At 35.9% G+C, this 21,264-nt stretch overlaps 2 protein-coding genes across 4 annotated transcripts; one reads left to right on the top strand and one right to left on the bottom strand.

The window, feature by feature from the left end:
* The first annotated feature begins 470 nt into the window (after window positions 1-470).
* On the top strand, window positions 471-18,812 carry bur (GMP synthase burgundy). 3 transcript variants are annotated; one of them, XM_076123906.1, is made up of 16 exons: window positions 471-610; window positions 3,327-3,446; window positions 8,892-9,078; window positions 9,541-9,658; window positions 10,090-10,246; window positions 10,715-10,858; window positions 11,293-11,389; window positions 12,687-12,775; window positions 13,231-13,385; window positions 13,962-14,142; window positions 14,789-14,923; window positions 15,886-16,057; window positions 16,373-16,490; window positions 16,811-16,925; window positions 17,386-17,577; window positions 17,821-18,812. In XM_076123906.1, exons 2-16 carry the CDS (start codon window positions 3,348-3,350, stop codon window positions 17,920-17,922), a joined length of 2,061 nt encoding a protein of 686 aa, XP_075980021.1. In that variant the 5' UTR covers window positions 471-610; window positions 3,327-3,347; the 3' UTR covers window positions 17,923-18,812. The 3 variants fall into 3 exon arrangements, with proteins under 3 accessions (XP_075980021.1, XP_075980023.1, XP_075980022.1); XM_076123908.1 differs by lacking the exon at window positions 471-610 and adding an exon at window positions 1,002-1,037; XM_076123907.1 differs by lacking the exon at window positions 471-610 and adding an exon at window positions 1,221-1,300.
* Window positions 18,784-21,137, bottom strand: Mcm10 (minichromosome maintenance 10 homolog). Its single transcript, XM_076123905.1, has one exon. The coding sequence runs from the start codon at window positions 21,035-21,037 to the stop codon at window positions 18,908-18,910; it is 2,130 nt and encodes a 709-aa protein (XP_075980020.1). The 5' UTR covers window positions 21,038-21,137; the 3' UTR covers window positions 18,784-18,907.
* Window positions 21,138-21,264: the final 127 nt, after the last annotated feature.

Here is a 21,264-nt window from a genome sequence, read left to right as displayed (position 1 = left end):
GCGTCGAATAAGTAAAAATTATAGCATAGAACGAAACGTTTTCTTAGATTCCACTTTTCACGCAGAAAGTTTTGAATGAATTGCGTCGAAATTTTTCTTTTAATAACGAAGCGTGAACATTTATAGTTTTAAAATATATTGATGTATTTTAAAATTATATTAACATATTGTGATTTGCCATTTAATATTAAACTATTGTTGATTAAAATTACCTAATGTCTATGATTTTATCTAGGTTCTGCGAGTAGAGAACCGTATGTCGTGATGACAAGCAAAATAAAAAATGCGTTCAGAATTTTAAAATAATTTAAAACATTTTCATATTCGATGTCATCTTATCATGCTGATGATAAGGCGTATTTTTTTCAGGTCGAAAACATTTATTATTTCTTAATACACGCAATGTGAGCTGTTGATTTAAAAAATCTGATAAATATATTTGAAACGTTACGTTCGTTCATTGAACGCATTGACAATGTTATGTGTGGTGCGCCATCTGACAGCTAATATCAGTACTAGAATTTTGTATTCGTAGTGCTGAATGGAGGATCACATTTTTTCGTGTTTTCCATGAACATATTCTTCTGAATTAGCGAATATTTTCTTTTAGGTAAGTACGAAAAACTATGAAATAGAGTTTGATCATCGTAGAATATAGTTTTTACGAATAGAAATGGCTGCTATGATATGTCCCTCCGGTTATGACCCACAACCTAATGTCAAAGCCCGGTTTCATTTAACATTTTCATTGTAATACGCACAGTTTTACATTCCATTAAATGCGGCTATTATGCAAAAGATAATGACTTAACGTAGTACAATGCCCGCTTGCAATAAAGGCGGTAAGTGAGTAACACTGAAAGCGTGATGTTCTCCGGTCTATTAGAGACTCGATTCTAGTTTTTCATCAACAAAATCTTAGTTTTTATCTTAGTCTTATCTGTTTTCTTATCGTTGGATCAAGATCATCTTATTTCTTTAAAAATAATGTGTGGTTTTCAAAGCTGTACATTGCCATGTTTTGCATTCTCAGAAAAGTGAGTATGAATATGTTCTTTGTTTAAAAAAATATTTTCCCATTTGCGGCACGTGCTTCGACCTCACTCTGTCTTGTGATAAACAATACCTAGTTTTTGCGTATTACGTCAATAGGCAATTTTTAAATGGTCAATTCTTATCAGAAATGTTTGGTGATAACCTTATTTATTTAACCTTACATTAGTAACATGTAATTACTAATTTGTATTAGTCCACCACTTGAAATCAGTTACGGTTCAGTTCAAGTGGTTTATTTTTATTGGTATGTATTATAGTTTTTTTATTGTTCTAATATAAGGTTTTCATACAACATGCTTTCAGTTCTTACATGTATCTAATTAGAAAAATGCGCAATTTTTTATTTTAAATTTATTTTATTACCATAAAATAGTATTCATTTATGAAAGCTTTAAAAATACATAAATTATGTTTGTGTTGACAAGCCATGCATTAAAATTATAAGAATAGTGATTACTTCTTATCTGAGATAAAAAATCCGGATTATTTATTTGTAAAGACAACCATATCTATTGAATTTCATTGATACAGATGTTTCTATGAAATTTGGAGGTGACAATAACTGGGTCAGTTGTAGTTCAAATAGTAAACATGCACCTAGGTTACAAGTGTTCACACATAGACAAACAGACACATTTCATAATCTTTACAATATATAGTTGATACCAAAATTGAGTATAGCTATATACTCATGTTTGTACATACATTTACACTTCACGTGGGATGCTTTCTATAAATAACCATTGACAACGTAGACTCTAATGAAAATACACGGTTTGTCAGCAAGGAGGATTTTTTTATCTCATTATTATACACTATGGAATTTAAACTGCCAGTTATATGTTGAAATAAGGAGGATTTTAAGAAGTTTTTTTATAAGACTTATAAGTTTGTGGTGATGATGATTGTGCCAAATATTTGTGTATGTACTGTGGACTTTTTGTGTTTTTTGCATTGTAATGTTTATGTTTAGGAACTTTTTCTTCAAGGTATTGTGTATGTATGTGTGTTGGCATTGTTTTTGTTCTTGTCTTTGTCACTCTATATTGGAAATGCCCCTTTTGTTTTCAATAGTCTTCATACCCTTTTTATATTGCTAAATCACAAATAAAATATGTAATTTATAAATAGAGATGTATAAAGTTGATTTAAATTAATGAAAATATTAATGTTATGAATTTCTATTTATAATAAAATACCTCTTACAGTAACTTCCTAGTCAATTTGTAAATTTCCATTGTTACAATTGTTAAATTTAAGATTTCTTAAAAATAAAATGATTTTGTCTTCCATCTGAAGAATTGAATGGATATCCTGTTGTATAAGACATGAGTAAATCATCAAATTGGTGCTAATAACATATTGAATTTATTAATTATCACCATCATGTTATATTTACTTTAGTTTTACATCCATTTATAAGATTTCTGGATGTTAGGGAAAATTATGAGAATCATAGATACCAGTGGCTATCTTAGGGTTAGGTAATCCCAATGAAATTATTTTGATTGAAATTCAATAAAGCCATATTACTACTACTGCGTTTAGCCGCGCCACTACTACCTCGCTAGATATCGTAGGTTCGATGCTCTACTAATTATTTATAATAGTATTGATTAGAATACAACTGTTTTTCTCAGGTAATTTTATTGTGTTTTAAGTCACAAAGACTTAAATCAAATCAAGTTAGATAATTTATCCTGTAGATTAAATGACAGCCAGCATATGAAAATCACTTTAACTGACCGTTCATTAAAGATATAAGCTAACTAAAGGGGCGCCTGGCTTCCCCAGGCTGCCTCCATGTTAACATTGACAAATTATACGCTAAAACCTTAATCGGGAATCAATCTATTTATTTACGAAAACCTCATGCAAATCCAATCAGTAGATGTTAAGTTTATAGCGAACCGTCAGACAAGCAGACCCGGCGGGCGACTTTTGTTTAATAATCTTCTTCTTCTTATCGTATGGTTAGTGGTCAACCTAGCGTCAAAGTTGTTCAAGCCGCCAGAAGGCCTTTGACGTGGCTTAACGACTGTTATCTTAATAGACAACAACCGGGACCGACTTTTTACGTGCCCTCCGAAGCACGGAGACGCCCAGTTCAAATACCACTATGCGGTCACCTATCTAGGGGATGACCGCGCCAAGGTTTGATTGACCCACAGATCGTTTACCGACCGGTGAGCGCAACTGGCTATGAGCGCCTCTGTTTAATAATAATATGTAGTGATAATAATTAATGTTTATTTTATCTGTGTGTTTAGTGCTGCTGGCGAGTCGGCGAGATGCACACGGCCACAGAGGGGCAGTTCCGGAGCACCAACGGGTCCGCCCATGGACGTGACAAGGTCGCTATATTAGATGCTGGATCCCAGTATGGAAAGGTAAACTTTAGTAAAACTCATTTATAATTTACGAATTCCCCAACTCGTACCTGGCCGTTTTGGACTCCAGGTCTGACTCCACCCTAATTCCAAGAGAATACCTAGCAGTGGGACTGTAATGGGTTAAATGTATTAATTATTTAACCGCGATTCTATAGTTATAAGGCTTATCTTATGCCACGGATAAAACCATGGGTATAATATAAGCTAGTATTTCGTTTCATCAAAATCCGTTTAGTGGTGGCGTGATTGAGTAACAAGCATCCAATCTTTCGGTATTATTATTATAATAATATTAGTACAGATTCATTTACTACCTAGAAGTATTTTTTTTTCTTATTAAACTGAAATACTTTATCAAATTAGGTCAAATCTTTATATTTATAATGTCAATGTTAAAGTTAATGAATTTACTGCTATCTCGAAAATAAAAGCTAATGACAATGACTTTGTAAGTAATTGCAATTCACTTAAAAACAGGTTTTTCAATTTTGTATTACAAATCATTGCACCATCAATCTTCAATCAAAAATGGTAAACGCATCATGCGTAAACACGTGACACAAACGACTGTTCGATTAAACCGCAATACGATTGTAGCCCAGCAGTGAACCGAAATTACAATCTATGGGCATGTTTCCCGGATAACTTATCCAATAGATAGTGTTATAAAAATTATATTATGTCAAAGCTGCAGTTAAGTTAACCGATATTTATCTAGAGGTGGAGAAACCATAAAAGTCGTATATTTTAAACCGAATCGAAGTATAAAATCTTCACAACGAACCTTTTAAATCAAATCAATACATTTATTCACTTAGATCAAATGTTCACACTTATGATGGTTAATGATACAGAGTAAATTTTTTGTCAGTTCGTTAGGACCGATGAGAAGGAATATTCCCCTCTACGCTGTCACTTCGGGGTGACAACTGGGAATTTTCTTCATACTTTTATTCTTTGTTGTCGTTTACCCATTGCACAATTGAAATAGTGACGCAGTTGCCTTTGAGCCTACGTGGGGGCGTTAACTTAATTGCCAATATTATGTAACGAATTCTTAATGAACTTAAATAAACGCCAACTTGCGATTACCTTATCTTTGTTCTGGACGGGTATCGAATATGACGCGCGAAATATTCGACCGTCTCATGTCACGTTTTTATACAGTTATTGATTTCTTATAAAAGAAACATAATATTACGCCTATTATACCCGAAGATGTAGACAATGGTGTAAGAGCGCGCGTTTCGCCATTAACAATGTTAGGCCCATGTAATAGGGAGCGAGCCTATTTCCCATACACCAGGCACGTTACCAATACTATGTCAATTTTTAAACGATCCGGCTGAAACTTTGCATGTTTATAGCTATTATGACGTAGGAATCCCCTTAGAAAGAATTTTGATGAATTCTGCCCATAAGGGAATAAAATAGGGGTTGAAAGTTTGTGTAAATGTTCTCATAGTTTCGACTCATTAACCGAGATTCACATATAGGATACTTTTTTCTACGGGAAACCTTTTCAGGCGGACATAGTCGCGGGCGAAAGCTAGTGTAATATAAATTACATATTATACTCATTTAAGTATAGGAGTAATAAAATAATATAATATATAGAACAATGATAAAAATGGTCCATATTTATGGCCAGACATCGTGACTTCGATTTCAACACTAAATGTGGGTAAATCCACAGATAGTTGTGATAGGTCAAGTTTTATCTACTTCGTGTGACCGTTATTTTATATATAACTACAGTAACTAATGGCCAGAATTCTACCGAAACTGAGAGCAAGATTATATTGGTATATCTTTAACAGTCATATTATGATCTAATAATCTTATTTGCGCCAATTTACATAAAACCTTAATCAATAGAGTGTTTTACTTAGTTAACGGAAAAATTAATAACTTGTTTTGATAGAATGTATTATACAGGGTGTCCCAAAACTCAACGATAATCCGAGACAGGATGAAAGGCCAAGTCATACCGGCTATAGGAAAAATAAAAAAAAAATTCCATATCACTTAGTTCAGCAATAATAGACACTTTTCAAAAAAGTTGAAATTCCACACCCTTGGTCGCATTTTCAAGTCCTGTGATCACCAATGTCACAATTTCGCAGTGTTTTTTTGAATTTCGTGATCTTAATTAAATAGGCTTTTAATCGTATAACAAATTAATGCACAGAACATTGTTAATTTAATAAAAAAAGTTAAGTTTTAGTGAGTCATCTTTCTCAAAAATATCGTTAGTCAACTTTGACGCTTCATACTGAAAAAAATGTACTACTTTACCCTTGGCAAGTTATTTCAAAAGTTGGCGCATTTAATCAAGATTTCAAAATAGTATAACACTTGCCACTTTTCTTGCCATTAAAATGATATTTTTTATTTGAACGAAGAGTATCCTCGCAAATGGATCGGACGCAGTGGTACAATTTTATAGCATCCTCGTTCCCCTGATCTAAATCTAGTAGATATTTTTTACTGGGAATGCATAAAAGAAAAAGTCTATTCAAAATCAATACAAAATCTTTCATAACTTAGCCAGAAAATTGACACAGCGTCAGAGGAAATAAATGCAACGAATTTTGATTGACCGGTGCAAAGGTCTTTTGTAAGGCGTTGCAGAGCCTGAATTCATGCTAGAGGAAAACAATTCGGAATTACTTTAGTTTAAGGAGAATAATTAAATAAGATCGATGGTTCGTTCATTGTTTTTTTTTTAGTTATTATAACCTATTATGTTTATTACATTAAATATTTGTTATGGACTGACTCAATTACATCTTAACTAAAAATAATTGCTTTCCTCTGGCACGAATACAGGCTCTGCAACGACGTACAAAAGATTTTTTCATCAGTCAAGCAAAATTCCTTGCATTTATATCTTCTGACGCTGTGTCAATTTTCTGGCGAAGTTCTGATAGATTTTGTATTGATTTTGAATAGACTTTTTCTGTTATGCATTCCCAGTAAAAAATATCTACTAGATTTAGATCGGGGGAACGAGTATGCCATAAAATTGTACCACTGCGTCCGATCCATTTGCGAGGATACTCTTCGTTCAAATAAAAAATATCATTTTTAATGGCAAGAAAAGTGGCAAGTGTTATACTATTTTGAAATCTTGATTAAATGCGCCAACTTTTGAAATAACATGCCAAGGGTAAAGTAGTACATTTTTTTTTCAGTATGAAGCGTCAAAGTTGACTAACGATATTTTTGAGAAAGATGACTCACTAAAACTTAACTTTTTTTATTAAATTAACAATGTTCTGTGCATTAATTTGTTATACGATTAAAAGCCTATTTAATTAAGATCACGAAATTCAAAAAAACACTGCAAAATTGTGACATTGGTGATCACAGGACTTGAAAATGCGACCAAGGGTGTGGAATTTCAACTTTTTTGAAAAGTGTCTATTATTGCTGAACTAAGTGATATGGATTTTTTTTTTTATTTTTCCTATAGCCGGTATGACTTGGCCTTTCATCCTGTCTCGGATTATCGTTGAGTTTTGGGACACCCTGTATACCTAGTTATATCATCATCAGTTATATCAACTACTAGCTGACCCGCGCAACTTCGCTTGCGTCATAAGAGAGAATAGGTGAATTTTTCCCCGTTTTTGTATTTTTTTTACTGGTACTCTGCTCCTATTGGTAGTAGCGTGATGACATATAGCCTATAACCTTCCTCGATAAATGGGCTATCTAACACTGAAAGAATTTTTCAAATCGGACCAGTAGTTCCTGAGATTAGCGCGTTCAAACAAACAAACAATCAAACTCTTCAGCTTTATAATATTAGTATAGATATTAAAATTTTTCTTTATAATATTTAAATTTCAAATTACTGTAGTCAAAAACAACATATTAATCACTAGTTTGATTCCCACGTAATTACATATATCAGCATTTCTATACTAAAAGCGTTTTTGACGTTTCATAAAGAGTAGCGGCTATGGCTGGTAGTAAAATAACGCATTGGACGCTAATACCTTCCTCACTCTGAAATCTGTTCAGTTATTTTTGAGTTTAGCACTAGCAGACATTCAGACGCCTTCATGGATTGTTTCATAATACTGAATACTAACATCGAAATCGAAATTGCCTTTTCCAAATAAAATATACTACTTATACGACTATACAGACTATGTCGCCATAAAATATTACAATACATCGAACGATCTAATCCCATTTGCATTAAACGCCATTATACATAATCTCGAGATGTGAACAAATAAGTGGATATTGCACAATAATGTATATTACTTTAGGAATATTTTCACACTTTTAATGATAAAAAGTGACATTTCCTTGTCGTTATCCAAATGTTACAAGAGTTCAATGTCGGCTAATTAATATATTCTTTTGATAAGAGTGAAGTGAATGAAAACTTATATTTATTATCAATTTGTGTGCTTAGTTTCACTCGTTAGTTTACTAATTAATGAAAAATACATGACTTTATCGTGTATTGTGGACCGCAGGCGGGTATAGGGGGTAACATGGGTCGTGGCCCTATTACCGAGCTCTGAATTGCATCACTATTTCATAATAGGTACCCGGGGGATGCTTAAGGCATTTATGGGTCCTGCACACGAGCCACCATCATTTTTAATTTAGTTTTTATATATTTTATATGGACACACCATGCAAAATTGACGCCGGTAAACGCTACAGGCTACAAATAGTCGCTCAGAGAATATGTATCTCATACCGTCATAGCTCGAATTTTGTGATCCATTTTTTTTTATCTAATAGTCTGTGTTATTCAAAGCAGTTCGGTTTTTGCCCCACGGATTGTTTATCAACTGGGAATAACCGATTAGTTTTGTTAAAAGCATAACAACTTCCGACGCAATTGAAGTGGCGTGACGATCATATTTAATTAAATTATTTTTAACGATTCAGTTAAGTAATAATTCATTTATCCTTGAAATATAATACCATTTGAGTTTCTTATCAAAATTTAATAAAAATAAAGTTTTCAAAGTCCTGCGTCCCAAACTTGCGTATGCACGAAGAATCAGTAAATTAATATCTTGGATTATCATAAGTCAACCTTCAGTTAAATGATTAAACAATTCATTATTTTTATTCCATTGCACGAAATAACGAACTGTTATTGCAGATTCTTTATCAGCTGCGGATGATTATTGAAGATTAATATTTCTGTACTAATATTATAGACGTTTAAATCTTATGACAAGATAGATAGACGGAACATTTTGTAACAAACTCCTAAAGAGAAGATTAGTATTTTTTTTTTACTACACCTTCTTTACTGCCTATTTTACTACTCCTGGACAGTAAATTTCATACATTGTTGTCACCTATTTGATACTTATTTATGAGCCTTGAAACACCCTAATATTTGTACCAGAGCTAAGCAGCACAAGTCAGACTTTATTAAAATATTTGTTCCCTCAGGTAATAGACCGTCGCATACGTGAACTATGCGTGGAGTCAGATATCTTGCCGCTGGATACGCCAGCCTACCACCTGAAGGAAGCCGGCTACCGCGCCATCGTCATCTCCGGCGGACCTAACTCCGTGTACGCTGAGGACGCGCCGAGATATGACTCTGATATATTCAAGATTGGCTTGCCTGTCTTAGGTAAGTAACGGAAAAAATATAAAATGGGTTACTTTAGGAAAATTTGGAGTTAATTTGATTATAGAAATAAGTAAATAGCTCGATCAAAAAGCTAGCGACGAGTTCAGTTTTCCGGATTTTGGTACTAAATATTGCTATGAATAAAATTGTAGCATTTCAGATGGTGTAATTGACCTTAAACTATCAATTTTAAAGTAACCCCTGTGTTTAAAAGTATACACATTGAAATTAGCCGTTAATCGACTAGCATCGAAGCACTGCGCCCCATACTTACTCTTTTACTAGTGGCTGGTCAGGTGTATATCAAAAAGATATCAATTGGAGTAAAGCTAAGCCTATAACTAGCACTTAGTTGCACTTTTAGATCAAACTACAAAATCATTTCGTCACAATTCAGTTCACACATTTTCCAACTTTGCATACATATAGTTAGATAAAAAATCGTTATAATTTGTCCACCAGGTATATGCTATGGCATGCAGATGCTTAACAAGGAGTTCGGCGGTTCGGTCCTCAGGAAGGAGGCGAGGGAAGACGGCCAGTACGAAGTCGAAGTGGAGACCACATGTCCATTGTTCAAGTAAGTTGAAATATTCTTTTTCAGAAACTATTTTTATGAGATTATTATATCTTAGAGCGTTGGATGTTACATAATTTGGTATTTAAATCTTTGTCTGTAGTCATAAACCACGCGGACGAAGTAACAAAAGCTATTTTTTAAATTATTTTTTTGTTAAGTAATTGAATAAGATGTCCGTCTTTAAACATCTTTGCTTACCAACGTTTAGTTACAAAATTAATTGTATCGTAGACAACAAACTGGTAAAGCACCACACTCTGAAACCCGTTGAACCATCTAATTCTACATTTTACTTCGTGTTTTTTTACTAAACCAATATTTATTCTGCACTAGTCTTCGGAAGATTTATAACCCCAAACATTGTATTCTAGTATTATTCGACTCAATGAATTTTAAAACATAACATTAAATTTACTTTTTTTTTGTGTCAGTCGTCTAGAAAAGTTGCAGCCAGTGTTGTTGACGCACGGCGACAGTGTGCAGAAGGTCGGCGAGAGATTCCGCGTGGGCGCACAGTCTTCCAACCATCTCATCGCAGCTATATACAATGAACAGATGCGATTGTATGGCGTGCAGTTTCACCCAGAGGTACACAATAATACAAAATTAAATGTAATTTATGGAATAAAAAGTTAGTTTTTAGCTAAAGACTGTAGTTCACATGAACATGTTGTTGGCATATTTCAATTCAATCAATTAAGTTGCTTATTCAAGATGGTGACTTAACCACATTTTCTGATTGATGATATGACATGTTCTGCGTTATGAACACTTCAGGTGAATGTTTCAATGTGATGATCAACGTTTCAAATAGATTATTGAGCTTCATTAAAAATACCAATACTTCGTTAAAGGTATAGCAAAAATACCCTAAATTTTATAATTGATAGAAATTTTCAAGGTCTCTATTTCCCTTTTTTCAGGACCTGTTTTTATCTGTCATACAGTATTTATACTAAACTTTATTATTACACCTAGAACATGTAATTATAAACAAAGAATATTATTTTGTTCCTTAGTCAGCGATAAAAAACTTATGTCTTGATATTTTCCTAGGTGGATCTAACGCCTAAGGGCAAGCAGATGTTGTCAAACTTCCTGTTCGACATCGCGGGACTGTCGCGCACGTTCACGCTGCGGTCGCGTCGTGAGGCCTGCATCCAGTACATTAAAGACACGGTCGGAGATAACAAAGTACTTGTAAGTAACAACATGGTTCTACTTAGCATATTGATCAATGTGGTAGGAATGGTAGTAGTTTGTGTCTTGTCTTTTCCACTGATACGTAGCTTGAAAGTCGATTGTAAGTGATAAAACAGAATTAACTAGTGAAAACTTACTCCTATTTATAGGGCTATACGTGTTTATCCTGCAGTTTGGTATACAGCTTTCAGAAAAGCTTAGCTTTGCAACATATAGCATCTTTATGCTGCGTATAACGCGTACGTACACGCACATGTCCGTTCATGTTATGCATGTTTAAAGAATACGCCCATATGATTATGTTAATTGTAAAAGTTAACTTGTATAACATTGCCTTATTTTAAGTACAGAATTCGACTTATATCTTCTAGATTCTTTTTACAGTAGGCGTTATTAAAACATTGTGATTAAACCAAGTGTTTTTGTGCTAGGTATTGGTGAGCGGTGGTGTGGACTCGACGGTGTGTGCGGCGCTACTTAGAACTGCCTTACGTGAAGACCAAGTCATTGCCTTACATATTGATAATGGTGAGTTTATTGTGTCATTTAGTCCGAATTCATTGTGTACTTATGTTGTTTTGTGCTGCATCAGTCTAGGTCTTATTGAACTAGGTAAGAGGAAAAGAGGTTTTGAAAGATCGTAAACAGATACATAATAATATATTTTAGGCTTAATAGGCCCCGAACAGCAAGGCTCCTCTTTCTTTTCTTTCTTTTTCTATTTTAGCTATTTGACGCCAAATTATAATTTTTGTTTTTACTCCTTTAACAAATTTCTGGGGGCAGAAAGTTAAGTTTAAATAAGATAAAGTTAAGTTTCGTAATTGAATTAACAAATAAAACATTTGCAATTATTTTGTAATGATATCCCTTTACCGTTCTAATGATCAATGATCCAGTACAATAATACACGAATTTACAAAAACTATCTCAATAGTTATTACGTAAATATCTAATAAAACTATCTCTTGTATAAATTCATTGAGTGTCCCCGCTGACGTCACGGTTACCTTCGCCCCACTGTTTTTGTGTTGACATTGGTTGAGTTGGCCGCACTCCAAACGTTTGTTTACTTTATACGTTTACTATGTATTTGTACGCTAAATTATGTAGATCTATCATTTGAGAGTATTATGTCGTGTGCGACTTTTTATTGTCTAGTCGGGCATTATTACACACACAAAAATAATTACATTTTTGTTCTGACTTAGGTTTTGCTAGTTAGGAACAATTTGTATTAGAAATAGTTGTTAATTTTTGAAATAAGAGGTTTGTCAAATAGTTCGTTATCGTTTTTGAGGTTTAAGCTTAGCGCTTATAGATTCATATTTTGGTTTAATAAAGCTGTGCGTCCACTGCGTTGGAATCAGACCGTAAGGGTCAATTGTTCTTGTGTCGCGGGGACTTTACAAACATACAAACAACGGACACAAAAGTACAAAAGTGGATCGCACAAATAATTGTTTCGTGTGGAAATCAAACCTACGACCTCCCGGCGCACTGCTCGTGGCTTGGCGACCTCCTAAGCCACTATGCTACGGAGGCCGTCATTTCTATGGCGCCGGAATGTCGATCCGGTGGACGCAGTACCATAGAAATGAATACAAAACTACAAATCCTTACAGTCCGTATGCTCCGATGCTAATGCAGTAGATGCTCAGCTTTAAAGAACAATAATTGTCTCGTCACACGTCGTATCTTTTGTTTTCATTCATGACATCAAAAGCGTTGTCAACGTGTTGTCAGTATAAAGAATTTGCATAAAAATATAATCTTACGAATGATGATGATAAATTATATTGTTAATAATATGTTTTGTTCACAGGTTTCATGCGCAAAAATGAGAGTGCTAAAGTGGAGAGGTGTTTGAGAGAACTAGGTGTACGTTTACACGTAGTTAATGCAGCTCATCAGGTATGAAAACTTACCCTTATTCTATCTCTTAATTAAGTTTTTTTATAATTGTTTTACTTTTGTATATGAGTATGTTCATATTAATACTTATTGTGTTGAGAGCGAGTGCGTAATTTATTTTAGGTTTATTAGTGTGTGTTTGAGCACGAGAGCGTGCTCGTAATAATGTGTGTGCGTACGTATCCGTACGTGAGCTGAAAGGTGTACTTACGTGTGATTGTATTATATATGCATTTTATTATATTTTTGAATAGAAAAGTATGTGATATATGGATGCGAATGAGGCAAAGGATGTTTGTAAAGATCGTAGCAAGTGGTGTTCTCTTCTCTCTGCCGACTTCTATGGAAAAAGCGCATGATTTTATGTATGTAAAAAAGTATATTAATAAATGTTAATGGGGAAAGGAGGTTCGTAGAGTAATATGGCATCTAGATAACTGTATCCGTGTGGCCAGTTCCGGCAGGGCAGCACGGTGGTGCGCGAGGCGGGCGGGCGCGCGCGCCACACGGCGCTGCTGGTGCACGCCGCCGCGCCCGAGGACAAGCGCAAGATCATCGGCGACGTGTTCATCCGCATCGCCGAGCAGGCCGTGCGCGACCTCAACCTGCAGTAAGCAAATACACACACTATTATTATCACCATTATTCTCTATATTTTCCATTGGGACCATACCTACTTTAGGAGGTATAATACAGTCCTTAGTGAGTATTGTAGATTCATATTAAATCTTTTTAGATTTTATGACCATTTTAGGCAAATGATAGTATATATCTATAACAGTGACAAATCAATGTAGTCATCGACATAGTTTACACACCAAAGTCGAATGTTTCTACAAAACGCTTTGAAAATTGCTGTGATATTTAATGATAAGCAGGTGTCGACATCAGATCGTCACCATCTTACGACAAGTTTCTTCCTCAAAATTTCAACCAAAATATAGGAGTAAAATAAAAAAGTGTAGTTTCACGAATTTACTGCTAGTTTTATAAAGAAATAGATTTACCTTTACTACACAAATGTCAAACAAAGGTCAAAGGCTTTAGCGGTTTAAATACGTTAAAAAAAACTAACCGTAAATTATATAGATTCCTTTATACTACACAAATGAATCAAACACCGAAACAAAACAAGACAAGTCACATTTTAAATCAAGTCCTATCACAAATTTCCTCTTCCTCCCAGGGAAGACCAAGTCCTCCTCGGCCAGGGCACTCTCCGGCCGGACCTGATCGAGTCGGCGTCGGCCATGTGCTCCAACAACGCGGCCACCATCAAGACGCACCACAACGACACGGAGCTGGTCCGCGTGCTGCGACAGCGCGGACGTGTCGTCGAGCCGCTCAAGGACTTCCACAAGGATGAGGTCAGACATCCTAAATTATTCTTTCGAAATTTTCAAAATTGAGTGGTATGTTTATGTAAAATTCAAAACACCAGAAAACCTCGCATCAATAGATCGCTGAAATTATAAGTAACGACTTGTTGTACAACTTTTCATAATTTCTTTGATTTTAGAAGATTAGGAAAACGAACTCCTTTGCATGTGACGCGTGGGATTGCGGTTGTGGTGAGGTGGGAGTAGAGCGCTGAAACATAGACTTAAAAATGTTATGATCGTATAAATTGTTTTATTTCTCATGTTTTTGAGTTACGTCAAAACATGTTGTTAGTTGTAGTTAAAATCTCTATTTTGCTGTACGAAACCATTTTTATATTCGATAATATTATTGCATAATGGGATGTTACCACATCATGTCTCGGGACGATAATTATTGGGCAATTAGCTTTAGCGCTCGTTAATATTGTGCAATGTTATTTATCGTCCTCGGACGGCCTTATGTGATGATTTTGAATTGTAAGTTTCCGATGCCACTTTTAACCGACTTCAAAAAAGGAAATCCTTCCTTTTTTTGTTTAACAATGAATCGATTAACTATTTACGTTATTATATTTACTTTACTATACAGTAACGATTCACTTTAATTAACAGTGTTAATATTTGTACCCAGGTCCGCGCGTTAGGCCTGGAGCTGGGTCTGCCGGCGCCGCTGGTGGAGCGCCAGCCGTTCCCGGGCCCCGGGCTCGCCGTGCGCGTGCTCTGCCAGGACGAGCCCTTCATGGAGAGGGACTTCGCCGAGACACAGGTATAACACTACTTACTTCGTGTTGTCTAATAAGTGTACAGGTTTTTAGTCTACTTGGTACACAAGGTTACGCAAAGCTTTGATACACAGCTATTTTAGAATTCTCGCGATACAAATTATAGATAGTATATAAATAGTAGTTTTCAATATATTAAATAGGGATTTTTTCAAGAGATTTAATAGTAAGTTAGTCAGATATTAAACATAACTTTTGTTTTCAAGTGATTGAAAGAACTGGGGTTTGAAAATCTGCTACTTTATTGGGACTAAAAATTAGACACATTCATAGTGTATGTATAGTGTATGTTGTAAAAGGACGTCTAAGAAATACTTCAATAGTTGTTGTTGTATATTGAACAATATAGGTATAAATTTCTGTGCCAAATCTAATGTTTTTCAATTGATTATAGTTTTATCGGATGTATCGTCAGAACTAGGGAACTTTGGGAAAATAGGTAAAAAGGTTATCTCGAATCAATTTTAACATAGTCATTGTTTAAAAAATTGACATGTGAGAGATATGTAGCTGTATCTTTATAGCAATTAGTTGTAATTATTTAATGTTTAACATAAATAATGTGCTGATAACCGGATGACATAAGCGTTTGATTCCCGCACAAGCGGGTATTTGAACTATTTGCCATGACGGCAAAGAAGACATCATGATAAAACTTTGCCTATAAATAGTTCAAAACAGGTTTTGTAACGGCCCAAATCCGCACTTGACCAGCCTAGTTGACCCTGAGCCCGGGCAGATAGCGCAGTGGTATGTCAGTGCCATTTGGGCTTAACGACTAAAAACCTGACAATGTTCCCTCGGCAGTCACAATTTCTTTTTTAGAAAGGCAACTCTTTCACCCTTACAGGCTGTAACACGTGACCTCCATTCAGATAAGGCCTGACCGCTCTCATTTTGGGAGCTGAATCGTGCCCAGACTGTATAAGGTTATTTCTGGTTGTAGGTGATAGTGAAGATAATGGTGGAGTACGCGTCGATGTGCGTGAAGTCTCACGCGCTGCTGGGCCGCGTGGCCAACGCCAGCACGGCGGCCGAGCAGGCCGAGCTCAAGCGCATCTCGTCCAAGTCGCCCGTCGCCGCCACGCTGCTGCCCGTCCGCTCCGTCGGCGTGCAAGGTACGCACACTAACTACCACTAGTATAATACCGTGCCAGATAACTCTGTATGTCTGAATTGCCGTTGCTACTAACTAAAATAATAAAAAGAGTGATTTAGAGAAGATCAGGTGATGAAACGGGCGGACATAGTCGTAACGTTACCAGCACTCACACTTAACTTATATATCTCTAGTTTCTGTTATTTTATTTCCTTGCAATGGCTTGCGGTTGTATTTAGACTCGCGCGCAAAGCTCTTGATAAAATATAAATAAAAAAACAAAAAATGTTTCTGGAGGCAATATCTTCTAACTAAAATTCGTGTCCGTTTTCAGGTGACGCTCGAACGTATAGTTACGCAGTGGCGCTGTCGACGGAGCGGTACCCGCCAGACTGGAAGGACATGCACTATCTCGCCAAACTTATACCGCGAGTCTGCCACAATGTTAACAGGTAACATAAACGAATCTTTTCATCATGCAGATGGCCCTAGTTAGCCACAAGCTATACTCACTGAATATGATAATCTTTTCTATGTTATTGGCTTGAACAACTTTGACACTAGGTTGACCACTAACCATACGATAAAAAGAAGAAGAATATTGAAAGGTAAAGGATATATTTTACGTAACTGCTAGATTTTTATGACAAATATTGGGAAACCTAAGGTGTGTATTAATATGCTGCGACTTTCTCAAGCCCTTTAATCGTTCGTCGATTTATAGGAAGGAACTCATTTGTCAATTTATTTAATTAGTAATGTTTGTGTACAGGGTTTGCTATGCATTCGGAGGTTTAATTAAGGAGCAAGTAACAGACATCACACCTACTTTCCTCACACAACAAGTTATTTCCACTTTACGTCAGGCCGATGATCTCGCCACACAGGTAATATTTCTATTAACACTTGCACGTGATATCAACTGAATACCGAATTTAATTTTTGAAACTGACCAAAATAGATTCATTCAGATAAAATGTTCTCTGTGTTAAATTTGATCTGATTAAGAATTAATGATGATGTGTTTACTTTTGTTTGTATTCAGCGCGAAAAACGAAGTGGAGTGACATTATGGTATTCACAAGGGTGCCTAAAATACAATACAATTCAATAATTTACTGTTGCATCTGTCTGTAATGTAGATACCGTATTATCTTTGACTATCTACACAGAGAGAGTTGTCTACATAATTTACAAAGTCACTAATGTCCGGTTTCCGAGTACATTTAACGGTAGTTTATCTATTCAATAGCGTTTTTTTCATATGAGTTTACACGCTATTGAAAGTATAAACTACCGCTAAATGTAGCTCAGAAACCGGGGGTTAATGAAGTATTGTGTGATCAGGTGTTAGTATCGAGCGGGTACGCGAGCCGCATAGCGCAGATGCCGGTGGTGATGATCCCGATCCACTTCGACCGCGACCTGGCGGTGCGCGCCGCGTCGTGCCAGCGCTCGCTGGTGCTGCGCCCCTTCATCACGCAGGACTTCATGACCGGCGTGGCCGCGCTGCCGGGCTCGGATAGCATGCCGCAGGATGTAAGTACACCGCTAGAACTATTGGATAATCTAAATATTTCACACTCCTTGTTTGGTAATGATAATGTCTTATTTAAATTTTAAATAAATCTTGTTTGTTGAAATGTTAGAAGTGTCCATTTTGAAAACGAATATAAGAGCTTGAGCAGAGGTGAAAAAAATAAATAAAAATCAAGGTAGGTCTACCAGAATTGGCATGGGGTATATCCATTTGTACTAACAATGTTTTATTTGTGTTGGCAGGTGGTAGACAGAATGCGCAAGGAGCTGATGAGCGTGCCGGGCATCTCCCGCGTGCTGTACGACCTGACGCCGAAGCCGCCGGCCACCACCGAGTGGGAGTAGGGCGCCGCGACAATACTTTTATATATTTTTTTACTAAACGAACGCACCCCACGGCAGTGGACGCGACTCTTATTTTTATTTGATGGAGGACTCATCGGAAACGGTTTTGTAAACATAATCAAATGAAACGACATTGCCAATATACTATATGAAATATACAGACTGAGTTTATGTGTGATTTTAGCACTGTGGCATACGCCTACAATACGTAAGGTTGCTGTTGTTACAAAATAATACAATTGTGTTCATAGTAGTATTAATGACTCGTAATAGTTTACGAGCCGGTCTTTTGGAATTACAATTTTAAATTAATGTTTTCTTAGCGTGTCACAGTCCTAAAACGTTAGCATGGTTGAATTTACTATAAGATTGTTATTGAAGTGATATTGATCTGTCGATTTACCATTTCGATTACTAAATCTAATTTTGTGATATGGTATACCGGAAGATCGTATCGTTATTGCTTTATTTTCAGTATTATATGGCAACATCACATTGCAATAAAACCTTTTTCTGAATGTATACGATGTTTGAGTTACGACCCGCGTTGATTTTATTTTGTTAGCATTTTAGCTTTACCGAGTTTTAATTTATCGTTTCATAAGTCGCGCCACTGCCCGATATAAAGAAGTTTTTGTAAATACATTGGTGTCACATGTTATTGTTAGCTCCACTAATCAGTTTTGTAACATGTAGTAATTTATTGTCAAAAGCTGTGTAAATGTCAAAGGCTGTGTAAAAATTTATAAAAAAGCCCACATATATTCCGCTGGACAAGATTGTTATAAATGAATCTTGTATTAAATCGAAGACACATTGTGTTTTATGGAATGGTTCAGTGTTATTGACTGGAGGTTTCATAATAAAAATTATATTATGCTTTATTTTCATATTGGATTTTATTTAAAACCTATCACAATTTATATAAATAGTACAAAAATACAACACATTCAGTCAAGATTAAAACTAGAGTAAGAATACAATGTTATTCAGGCACTAATAAATTGATATTCTTGCCAGCAGTTACTTGTCCACCAATATAAGATTCCTCTTCACCTCTAATAGACAGGCCCTCAGAGAGTGAAGTGACCTTCTTTTCCTTCATCATGGCTGCCTTCTCCCAGCGAGAGCCACCACAATTACCACAAGAGTGTAAAGGAATAATCTCCAAGGAAACAGTCCTGTTGCTACAATCAGCACACTTGAAAAACCTCTTAAAACTATCAAGCACTTTCAAAGGATGTCTTTCATCCTTACACAACTGTGCAGCAGAAAAGGCAGTATATTTACATTTCACACACCTCACAGCTTTACAAGCTAGTTTGAATGTGTTCAACATTTTCTCCTCCATTTTTTCTTTTTTCTCCAACTTATTGAAGTATTTCTCTTGCTCATCATCTTCATGTTGTTCTATCAAGTTCTGATGGGCTGATGTTGCTTCTAGAATCTTCTTGAACCTCTCAGACATTACTCCTTTGGGTTTCTTCATTGGTGTACCTGATTCTTCATTAGGCTTTGTCTTTTTACTTTCATTTTCATCACCACTAGTGTTTAATTTATCCAATGCTCTTTTCTTGCCAGCTTCAGTGCCTTTGATGTTATTTGGATCTGATTTGGTTAAGCCTCCACTTTGTTGAATAAGTCTTAAGGCATTTGCTTTAGCTCTCTCAGCTGCTTTTTGGCCATATGACATATTCAGGTCTATAGTACCACTACCTTTCAACCCAAATCCACTGCCTACTACACCAAATCTGCCTAATTTGGGTGAACTACCAACTTTTTCAGCTAAACTCTGATTTTGTGGGCTTGAATTGGTTAATTTGTTCAACCTTTCAGCATCACTTGTTTTTTGAGCAGCAGGACTATGTAGTATGGAGTTGTTTTTCATAGGACCTGCTCCATATGGAGCTTTATTCGTCATGAACATATCACCTTCAGACTTATAGTAGTCAGTCAAAGACATCAGTCTGTTGTTGTCTCGTTCTTTGATCTTTGTAGTGTTGCCAGAAGGTAATGCTGAGTATGCTTTCCCTCCATATATGACAGTACTTTTCCCTAAGACTTTATTCTGTAAATTAACTAACCCTTTGCCCATGGTTGATGATTGCAGCTCCTGTCTCCGAGAATACTTTTGATATTCTTGCTTGACATGGTAGACACAGTGTTCACATTGACTCAAGTTTACAAATGCAGTGCAAGGTTCTCCATTCTTCTTCCTACTCTTACAAACACCTAAGTCTTTGGACTGTCCAAGTATCATGACTCTGTCAGGAGTCTCCACACTAAGACTAGCCTGATCAGCACTGTTCTGAGATCTATCCAAAACATTTGGGTTTAAAACAGCCACTACAGTTCCTTCTGGAGTTTTCCATAAATCATTATAAGCTTTCCTGAACAGAAACATGGAGACAGTCTTCATATCATCTTTCAAATCACTGAGAGTCCAAATTATAAACTGGTTGCCTTTCTGAGACTTTTTAGCTGCACTTTTTCTAACAACCACACCTGCGATCACCCAGTCCTTTGATAAATCTTCATTTTCAACATGACGCTTAACTCGTAACATATTAATAGCTTCCCTGCCTTGCATGCGGTCCAATAATGCCGAACTTGATATCAAAGGCTTAGTTATCCTGATACCGAATATAGGATCGGTGTATATGTCCGATGGAGTCTTACTTTTAGGTGCCGGTGCACAGAGAGCATTCTTACTAACCTGTTCAGCAGGTTTGGGACTTTTGAAAGTGCTACGAGCAATCTTAGCGTCCATATTAGTCTGACGGAGCCTCATCTCAAAGTCTAGCCTTTTATCTATTTGTTCTTGCTCCTGATTATCCAATATTTTCTTAACTTCGGACCCATAGTCACTGTACTTACGTTCAGTGTAATTCCTCTTTTCTTCGTCATCTGATGAGTCTGTGTCTCCTTCGTGAATAGCAGAACTCTTCCCTGGTGCTTCTTCCACAGGTTTCGCTTCATCTTCCGCGTTATTGTTACTGGCAGAAAAGATATCAACTTCACGCACAGAACTTGGCTTTTTGTCATCATTTCCAACGTCTTCCAAATCAGCACACAGTAGTTCTTCTAGCTGAGCCAATTCATCGTTTTCGTCCATTATGTTTGGGTTATAAAATAGATAAAATTTAATTTATATCAGTAAAGCTTTTTCGCAAAAGAAGTCTGAAGTAGTACAAAATAGGCGCGAAATGCTTCAATCAGCTGTATCGTATTGACAAGTCGACATAATACATGTCGGACGTTTTCAAATCCGTTCAGAAATTAATAAAATTTTATTGGCTGGTAACACATTATTATTTTTTTGGATGTTTGTAATTTGATTTG

The sequence above is a fragment of the Anticarsia gemmatalis genome, chromosome 16 (genome assembly GCF_050436995.1).
Source record: "Anticarsia gemmatalis isolate Benzon Research Colony breed Stoneville strain chromosome 16, ilAntGemm2 primary, whole genome shotgun sequence".
NCBI lineage: Eukaryota > Metazoa > Arthropoda > Insecta > Lepidoptera > Erebidae > Anticarsia > Anticarsia gemmatalis.
The sequence above is the reverse complement of the archived record's forward strand: the minus strand, read 5'-3'. Positions and strand labels throughout refer to the sequence as shown.

Bases quoted from the DNA above. Each gene is read 5' to 3' on its own strand.
- Mcm10 (XM_076123905.1), bottom strand. From the start codon at position 21,037: ATGGACGAAAACGATGAATTGGCTCAGCTAGAAGAACTACTGTGTGCT.
- bur (XM_076123908.1), top strand. From the start codon at position 1,017: ATGTTTTGCATTCTCAGAAAA. The intron at 11,390-12,686 runs GTGAGTTTATTG...TTTTGTTCACAG, and splicing joins TGCCTTACATATTGATAATG to GTTTCATGCGCAAAAATGAG. The intron at 16,058-16,372 runs GTACGCACACTA...GTCCGTTTTCAG, and splicing joins CCGCTCCGTCGGCGTGCAAG to GTGACGCTCGAACGTATAGT.